Here is a 10,419-nt window from a genome sequence, read left to right as displayed (position 1 = left end):
TATATATATATATATATATATATATATATTTATGATGTGTATTGCAGGATACATACATATATATTTATATATATATATATATATACAATACATACACACTCACATATAAATACAAACACACACAGGCTCTCATATAAGGCTGACAGATACACACAACAACGGCAACAATATATACATATGAAAGGATTCCTTCAAAAAAATACTTTATTGCATATACTTTATACTTGATAATTTCATTCTGTTATTCTGTGTTTTGTATTTTTGTTTTGTTTTTTTTTTATAAATTATTTCATTTCTCTTTCTTCTTTCTCCACCTTACCTTTTAGTGTGCGTGTGTGGTTTTTTTTTTTGCTTTTTCCCTGATATTTATGGTTGCTATTGTTCTTTCTATTACAATAGTGGTAAAGCATACACACACACACACATACACACACACACACACACACACACACACACACAAATACATATAATCTTTATAGTGACCTCTTCCATTATACAGAAAAAAAATAAATAAATAAGAAATAACAAAAAACAGAAATAAATAAAAAATGAATAAATAGTAAAATAACAAATGAGACACCGTTAGCTTTCAATTTTACTGGAAGCAAACTGTGCAACATTGATGTATTTTCATTACAGAGAGTGAATACTTCCTTACTGTAAATCTCTGTTAACTGGGTTAATGTATCTCTATACCTTTCATTTCAGGAATACATTCATGATGCGGCAGTATAAATTGGCACCCTTGCATTCCACATTCATTGGGTGATTACCTCTTGTTGTCACTTTGTAAACCATAGGATGTCATTACTCTTGGGAAAGTTGTTCATATAACGAACAACAAGCAAGCATCTGTTATTTTGTGCAAAAATACACACACACACACACACATACATAGATACTTATAATAGTAAAATATTATTACATTACACTGCACACACACAAACACATACACACTCATATATATAGTATACATACATACATATATTTATGTATGCATAAATAAATATACATTCAACAGAAGGAAAGAAAGAATGAACAAAATTACAATTTATGGACAAAGACAAGAAAACCATGGAGTATTTGTATTTGGATCGAAGAAGCAAGTACATGTTTATAGAGACACTTAAAGTAGCCAGACAATGTATGCATGCTAAGCGGCATATTGGGAGTTCATGGGAAATCATGTGCCCGTGTAACAATGTGGATGAACTTATTGGTTGTGATTGATGCTTCATGTCAGAAGACATTGCAAATGAAATTAGTTTCAGCCATGGTGCTCTGCTCCCAATTGTCCAGCTTCTGAAACATATCAAGTAAATGGGTGCTTAAAACGCCGATAATATCTGTAAGGTGAAATATGTAGAAATGAAAGCAGCATTCATTCACTGCTCTGGTAATGAGAGATGTCTTCCTGCAGTATATTGTGACTAAGAATAATCAGGGTCACACAAGTACCAACCAAGATTAAATCATGCAACGTTTTGCAGGAAAATTAGCCTCGGAATACAGTATTTTACAAGAAAATCAATGTTGATAGCAATTTTCAGAGCAGATATCCTCCATTGTTATATATTTCATGATCTGCTCCTATAATTACTATATATATATATTAGAGATAAGATATATATACAGATATATACATACTCGTATGCGTATACATACATAACATATGTATGTGTGAGTGCATGTCAGTGACAGATTCACATTATTTATGAGTGCAAGGCAACGTATATATACATACTTGCACTTCTATATATGTGTGTGTGTGTGTGTGTGTGTGGATAGATGTTTTTTTTTATTTTTACTCTATATTAATGAATGCCATAAGAATAATAGGATCCAATCACGCCAGGTTATTATGTAGTAGAATCTGTTCACTTGATTTAGATACTACAGAATTCAATGTTATTGTCAAATATATGAACACTGTCTAGAATAACCATTCTTACTGAAGCTGTTGCATTCAACTCTTTGATACGACCTTCTAAGACATGTTAATGCAGGTGTGTATGTTGCTGTTTTGCATGCATTCCTATGAATGTGTAGATTTTACATACCATGTAAATGAAAATGAAAATCCAGGAATATATTTTGGTGATTTAGGCATAGATACTAGATTCATGGAGAGCATTTCATCTAAAGATCATAGTTTGATATGGTTTAGCCAACTCCAGGAAGATAAGATAGGAAACTTATTGTTTAATGTTTCTAAAACTGGAAGACTTTACACTGCTAAGTCACTAGATGCTGAGTCCCTCTGTAAGTACAACACTGAGTGCTCAGTCATGGTCGATATTGCTGTGAGAAAAGGAAAATCATTTGCCAAAATTTTAGAGGTGAAGGTTATTATAGAAGATATTAATGATAATGAACCAATTTTTCCAGATAATGAAGTAAATATAAACTTTGATGAAACAGATGGCAGAGGAACTATGCGTGCTATACCAAATGCTGTAGATAAAGATGTTCATTTATTAAATTCACAAATCTCTTATGAATTAATAAAACAGGAAGATGACCCATTCACTTTAGCTGTTTCTAGAAGAGTCGACAGTTCTTACTCTCTAAGTATAACATTAGAAAATAAGTTAGACAGAGAAATAAAAGACAATTATATGTTACAAATAATTGCTAAAGATGGGGGTACTCCATCAAAACATGGTATTTTGGATGTTCAAATATCAGTTACAGATGAAAATGACAATCCACCAATATTTTCTGAAGACATTTACAACATTACAGTGAATAACAGACAAGCAAAAGAGATACCAGTTCTTATCTTGTCAGCTACTGATTTAGATTCAGGTAAAAATGGAAATGTATCATACTATTTTAGTTCCATGACATCTGATAGAGCAAAATCGTTTTTTGAAATAAAAAAAAATACTGGAGAAATCTTTCTTCGCAAAAAATTTAAACCAGAAAAGAAACAAACTTATAAACTATTTATTGAAGCCAGAGATAATGGCAGTCCTCCTCTGAGCTCTGTTGTACCAGTTGTGGTAAATATTATCAATAAACAAAACAATGCTCCAGTGATTGAAGTAAATTTTTCAGAATTAACTGGAAACACAGCAACAATATCTGAAGCAATGGAAGTTGGCAGCTTCATTGCATATGTGAAAGTTGTTGACAATGATATTGGTTTGAATGGACAAGTGACATGTGACCTCCAGCATAATAAGTTCACTCTTCAGAGTCTTGGTCAGAAGAGATACAAAGTATCAGTAAAGAAGACTGTTGATCGAGAAAGTGAAAGTAGAATAAATTTCACAATAACTTGCAGTGACAGAGGAACTCCTTCTTTGAAAACAGAACATAAGTTTTCTCTCAAAGTAACTGATGTCAATGATGTAAAGCCACAATTCACAAAAGAAACATTCAAATTTTTAACATATGAAAACGAAAAGTCTAATTTCCCTGTTGGGTTCATTAATGCTACAGATCCTGACTTAGGGATTGGTGGAGACCTTACATATGCTTTACTTAGCAGTAACCAGCATGTTCTTCCTTTTGAAATTTCTGACTATGGATTTATTTTAGCAAAACAATCATTAGATCGGGAGCAGCAGAGTATTTATAAATTCAAAGTTTTAGTAAAGGACAATGGAACCCCTTCGTTAAATGATACAGCAAATGTTATTGTCGAAGTTATGGATGAAAATGACAATGCTCCATATTTTGTCTTTCCCAGTGTGGATCCTTTCAGTCTTGATGTTTACTACCAACCTCAGAGTAGCAATGATATAACAACATTAAGAGCTTCAGACAGAGATATTCGGCAGAATGCCTTTCTGAAGTATGGAATAATGAAAGGTAACAATAGACAATTGTTTTCAGTGAATCCATACACTGGCGTCTTGTCCTTTTCTCGTACAGTTTACCAAAACGATGCTGGATCATATGCACTCAAGTTTTTCGTCAAAGACAGTGGTACTCCAGTTTTATCAGCAACAACTACTTTGTCTTTAACATTGACTGTAAGTAACAAATCTTCAACAAAATTTACTGCAGTTAATTTACAATCAGATGACAAAATACATATTAATCTATTTATTATAATAATTGTTGCTGCAGTGACAGTGTCAGTATTACTGGTTGTCTCCATAACTATCTGCATTGTCAGAAGAAACAATCTACAAGGCAGCCAACATATATTTAGAACAGATCCACAGAAACGCCATGTTGGCAGGAATACAGAATCAGAATATTCTTGTGCAAAGCAAGTTTCATCTATTCATGAGAGCCCTGATGTCTTACAAAACATTGACAAAGATGAAGATCTGCCTCACATGTGGTCTAGAGGAAATCTTTCCTTAGAACATAAATCAAGCCAAAAACTCCGGGATCCTTCAATTGAGATCCACTGTCAAACACTTACCAGTGGAAATATTCCTGTAAGTAAATAAATTTTATTAATTTCATAGCTGTAACATCGTTTCTGATATCTATACTTTAATAATGTTTGAATAAGTAATTGGTTGTAATTCCTGCTAATATGTCTTTTAAAACAATAACAAACTAAATATTATATCATATATTTTAGTTGTAGCTTATATACTTAAGTGTATCGTTTTCTTTCCTTCTTGTGATTTTTAATTAATTAAAGTCTGCATTTCAGTATATTGAATGATATTTGTGTTAAAAGATTAGTAATAATTTATTTTAAAATTTCTTAAAATTATTCCTCAATAATTATTACTATAATTTTGCTAATTTACTGATGCTACACACATGCGCATGTGCACATGCACATACTTATACACACTCACACACACACGTGCACTTAGACACAGACACAGACACATTCAACATCTGTAAATTAGTAAACTATTAGTAATAATGTAATAATAATGGTTATTAATTTTATGTCCATATGTATGTATCTGTATATATATATATTTGTGTATATGTGTGTGTATGTCTATATATATATGTATATATTTATAGATAGATGACTAAAATATGCATGTGTGTGTATAAATATTGTTCAAAACTGAAAGTATTTAAAGCATTATAAACAAACCATTTGTGTATGTACACAATTTTTAAATTTAAGAAATATTGTTATTCATGATAACTGATATTGTTTAACAGAGCACATGTTTCTCAAGTTAAATTCATTAAAAAATAATTACTTTTGCAAGAACTGGTCTATAAATACATACTGTTTGTATCAAATGGTTTTGTGCATGCATTCCTGAGTGGATTGTTGTATATCTTTGAGCACATCTGTGGGGCTGTGTTTGTGCAGTAATACTTAAAATCATAAACTTTGCAAATGGAATTTAGTGTTAGATTATTATTCTAGTTCAACATATTCAATGCAGTTGGTTCCAATCTGAAGGTAACTTATTCCCTTCTTCTTGCCGGTGTCAGAGGACCTAGAAACAGCCATAGATCCCCTATTCTTCCTCTGATTAAACCATAAAGAATACTTGTTAAGCTAATTATTTGGACGTGCTTCAGCTTTTTTCATGATCTCATCTGCAAATCATAGGCTCCCTGAATTAAATGTATTAACACAAACTTATGAATTTTTTTCATGCCTATGATTACGCTCTTGGAATGGTTGGGATTAGGAAGGGCATCCAACCATAGAAACCATGCCTAATCAAACTGGAACCTGGTTCAGCTCTCTGGTTTACCAGTTCCGGTCAAACTGTCTAATCCATGCCAGCATGAAAAGTAGACGTTAAATGACGATGACGACGATGATGATGTCCCTGTTATTTAGATTATTATTTCTTTAGGGCAGTGGTTCACATACATTTAAAGTTCAATACCTCCTTTTTCTGAATGGCATTTTACAAATGCCCTTACTGAAATAAAATTAAAAAATCCCCCATCAGACTATCAAATTATTTTAATGTTTTAATCAAACACAAGCTACTTTTGACCTCTGGTCTATCACCAGCCATATTTATGCTTACTGATAAAACTATGTCCAACTCACATTTTAAACCCAACAAAGAATATTTTTGTGAAAAATATTTTAAAAATATAAGTATTGCATCTGGTTTAAATACATTTTTTAAATATATTAGGACCCTTCAAAATACCCAGTACCTCATAGCACCCACTTGATATTTGTTTTTCTTCCTTGAGCTCACAATGCCTCCAGATGTACACTTCGTGGACTTAGATTGATGATATAAAGCAACAAAAACCACTTTCGTGTCACCTGTCATTTTTATATGAGTGATAATAAACATAACTTGAATTTATTCACTTTGCTTTGAAAGAAGTGATATAACTTTTTTTATCATTATTATAATGATGCTTGCAAGCAGACAACTGAAATCTGCAAAATTCCTATCCTATCACTTGCTGGTATAATTTTACACATCAATATATATTCAAATATTTCTTTTTAAATCTTCACTATTGAATAAAGAAATATTCCCATTCTCAAGGTTGATGAGCACAAGGCATCTTGTTTGACATTCTAATGATTGTGATAAGCCCCTGTCCTTAATTATTATTTCTAATTTAGGCAGGAGGCTGGTAGTTTTGAGGGGATGAGCATAGTCTAGTCAGTTTATTCAACCCAGTACTTAACTGGTACTTAACTTTAGTAACCTCATAAGGATAAAAAGTGAAATTCATCTCAGCAAGATTTGAATTGGGAATGTAAAGAACTGGCTTCGCACTCCATTGGTTATAATGACGAGGGTTCCAGTTGATTCAATCAATAGAACAGTTTGCTTGTGAAATTTATGTAGAAGTGGCTGAGCACTCCACAGACACACATACCCTTAATATAGTTGTCAGGGAGATTCAGCATGATGCAAAATGTGACACGTCTGGATTTTTGAATTACAGGTGCAACTCATTTTTGTCAACTGAATGGACTGGAGCAACATGAAATGGAGTGTTTTGTTTGAGGATGCAACATGCTACTGAGGATTGAACTCATGATCTTATGACCATGAACTGAATACCCTAACTATTATGTGATGTGCATTCACAAAAAGCTGGAATGAATACTGTTAAGAATATTTGTGAAAAATATTTTTAAAATATAAGTATTGTATCTGGTTTAAATACATTTTAAAAAAATATTAGGACCCTTCAAAATATCCAGTACCTCATAGCACCCATTTGATATTTACTTCCTTTCCTTGAGCTCACAACGCCTCCAAATGTACACTTCCCCTCAGCCTAAGAATCGTGGACTTAGATTAATGATATAAAGCAACAAAAACCACTTTACCTGACACTCTAGCAACTCTGTCAATTTGCTAACTTTCTAGGGCATGTGTCCAGAAATTTGAGGGGTCTTGTCAATTATATCAAGCCCAGTAAATTATGAATGACTTATAAAATGGGGATCTCTGGAATTCCCTCTCTGCATATTATTATTTTTCCTACAACCATCGACTTACAGCTGCTTAAGAGAAACATTAAGTACATCAAGTGAATCCATCTCACCAGTCATGAGAGGCCTTTGAAAGGTACTGACACAACACTGTTCCCAAGATTCAGCCAATAAATAGTTATGATTGTTTCTGATTTAAGCACAAAACCAGCAATTCTGAAGGAATGTTGTATGATGATACCATTGGCCTCAGTACTGGTCTGGTGCATTATTTTATTGACCCCAGAACGATGAAATTCAAAAATGACCTCAATAAAAGACGGACTGAGAAGGTAAAAAAACTGGAAGATATACAGTGACTCGTTCAACTAGATGCTCTAATGACTCTGCCAATTCACAACATTAGCAATAGCAATATAATAATAATAGTATAATTCAACAATAGAGTATACAATATCATTAAAATAAAATAGATTACTCAATATCATTAGAAGAAAAAAAATAATTAAAATTTGTGAATGAATTGTTCTTTTGAGCAATATGATTTTCTTAGGTATGGCTATAATTACAAGAATAGCTTATAAGCAAAGGTATGGCTGTGGGGTTAAGAAGTTAACTTTGTGGCCAAACAGTTTGGATTCAGCCCCTCAGCATGGTACATTAGATACAAGCTTTCTACAATTGCTCCAGTTTCACTGATGACCTGTGAATGAGCCTGGTGGATAGAAACAGTATCATAACTGTTGTGCATGCATGTGTGTGTGTGTGTGTGTGCGTGCATGCATGCATGTGTGTGCATATGTACCTTGATGTTCATACTTCATTTGTCTGCTTCAGTAAAACAGTGTGATGTTGATCTTATGATTGGTTGTATTTCACTTTTACAATCCTGTAGAATATAAAGATCCCTTACTTGTAAAGCAAGTAGCAGGTGAGAGTTGACGACAGAAAGAACATCCTGCTGTAAAATCCAACCTCAAAATCAATTCTCATTCAAGCCATGCTACCTCGGGAAAATGAACATTAAATAAATGAACAACTGAATACAATGTCTGAAATATGTTTTCCCTTGTAGTCAAAATATTGTTGAATTTTAAGATATATATATATATTACAGCTTTATTTTTTTAAGAAATATTTTTAAAAGAAGCAACTCAATGTAACTTAAACTTGTGCAAAGTTTCAAGAATCAATAATTTAGAAGTATAAAATTGAAATTTATTACTGTTGCTGAAATTACATGTCTGAAATGTTCATTCTATTCTGTGTAATGTAGTTGTTTACAATTAAATTTTCAGAATGCTTTAGCATTTCAGTTTTTTTATGTTTTTCTTTTTTAAATTTCATTTCCATTTTCAATAATAAAAATCCTCTTTCATTCCTATTAAAAATCCTTTCCGGAAAATGCATTTTCTTAAATTGTAAATCTTGATTTTTATTGTTTTTGTTTGTGTCCATTTAATAATTGTCAATTTTGAAGCAATTTTAAATTCTTCTTTTATCCATTAAATCAATGACTTTTGTTTTCCATTTTTCCTTAATTAGAAGGCGGGCTTTCTAATTATTAAATACACTGAATTTTAAATCTTCGTTGTTGAGTAAAAATTCTTTTAAGCTCTCTGAATTTTAAATATGCCATACTAAAGCTGCACTACCTCCCTATTCTCTTTAGTTCTAATCTAATAATCTATTTTATAAAGCAGATGCATGCCTTTTAAAGATAACTTTTTGTCTCAGATGACGGTTTCAATTGAAATTAGGGTACATGTCTTTAAAACGTGTTATCTGTATAACAGCTATTCTATTTCTGACAAAAGGATTTAAAAAAATAAAGACTGTTACTTTAAATAGAGTTGATATCGTGATGAATGTTTTAGAAATTTACTACTTTCTAATTCCAGTTTTCTATAAAATCATTGAATACAATGATTTTACAGCTTTGACAATTTATTATGTTTTATGTATAAAAGGCAAAATGCAGACTATCTTTAGTATAAGAGAAATATTTGTGAAAACTGAAATAATTACAATAACAATAACAGCAGCAGCAACAACATCATCATCATCATCCTTCTCCTTCTCCTCCTCATAATCATCATCATCATCATCATCACCATCATCGTCGACTACAGCAACAACAATTTCTCACATAGGCAGAGAGGCAGAAATTTAGGTGGAAGTGGTCAATCTCTACCACTGGCCCCAGGATTTGCTCTTTAATTTATTAAACTCTGGGAAGGTGAAAGGCAAGGTTGACCTCAGAAAGATTTAAACATTTTATATTCTGAGTTCAAATCCTGCTGAGTTCCACTTTGTTTCTTCTAATCCTTCTTGTGTTTCATAAAATAAATCACAGATCAAGTACTAGGCTTGATATAATTGATTAACCTTTTCCACCTTAATTTCTAGTCTACCTAAATGAGAGAAAATATTACCAAATTAGTACACATCTCCCTCCCTCTCTCACTCAGTCACCCTCTTAATTTTTTTGATGCGACTCTACTCTATACTGTTTTCTCCCCCATTGTTTCTCTAATTCCCTTTTTCTCCCCTTCACTGTTTTCTGTCTCTTTCTCCCCTTCTTTCTCCCTTTCTCTCTCTCTTGTTGCTCACACAAAATCATCGTCCATCTTTCTTTTCCTCACATGATCATCTTTCTTTTCTTTTAGGACTGAACATACCCTATGTCTCTCTTCTATCTTTTCTCTTGTCAAAGAAAATATTTCTTCAGCTTTCGCTATTTTACCCTCATCCTGGTCTAACAACCCTCCATGTTTGTTTTCATTCAGTTTCCTTGTAAGCCTCCACTATCCTGTTTTCATTCCCAACTTTGACCCTCCATAAATCCTAAATTTTATTTTGGTACTTATGAGAGCAACTGTCTTCGAAGACTCATATTGTCACTCATTGCTTGAAATGAGAAGTAGATAGCCAGCCGATTACTGATGAAGCATCATTCTTTTTGCTACTTGTCCAGTTTTCCATTTGTTTCTCTCGTTGTTTGTATATTTAACTCATTTGTTTTCGTATTTCATGTTGTGTACTGTTGGTGACTCCTATACCCATATATATATATATATATATATATATATATA

At 32.3% G+C, this 10,419-nt stretch overlaps 1 protein-coding gene across 9 annotated transcripts in view; it reads left to right on the top strand.

Annotated features, from left to right (window-relative positions):
• Positions 1 to 10,419, top strand: part of LOC106872380 (protocadherin beta-15) — a 640,647-nt gene that overhangs the window by 362,601 nt on the left and 267,627 nt on the right. For 7 of the 9 annotated variants that reach the window (XM_014919357.2, XM_014919356.2, XM_014919358.2 and 4 more), the window contains exon 2: positions 709 to 4,400. In XM_014919357.2, coding sequence (XP_014774843.1) covers positions 1,995 to 4,400 — 2,406 coding nt within the window. In that variant the 5' untranslated portion in view covers positions 709 to 1,994. Of the gene's footprint in view, positions 1 to 708; positions 4,401 to 8,219; positions 8,540 to 10,419 lie in introns of those variants that run through there. The other 2 variants (XM_014919360.2, XM_052973052.1) reach the window with 2 other exon arrangements.

Source organism: Octopus bimaculoides, chromosome 14 (assembly GCF_001194135.2).
Source record: "Octopus bimaculoides isolate UCB-OBI-ISO-001 chromosome 14, ASM119413v2, whole genome shotgun sequence".
Lineage (NCBI taxonomy): Eukaryota > Metazoa > Mollusca > Cephalopoda > Octopoda > Octopodidae > Octopus > Octopus bimaculoides.
The sequence above is the reverse complement of the archived record's forward strand: the minus strand, read 5'-3'. Positions and strand labels throughout refer to the sequence as shown.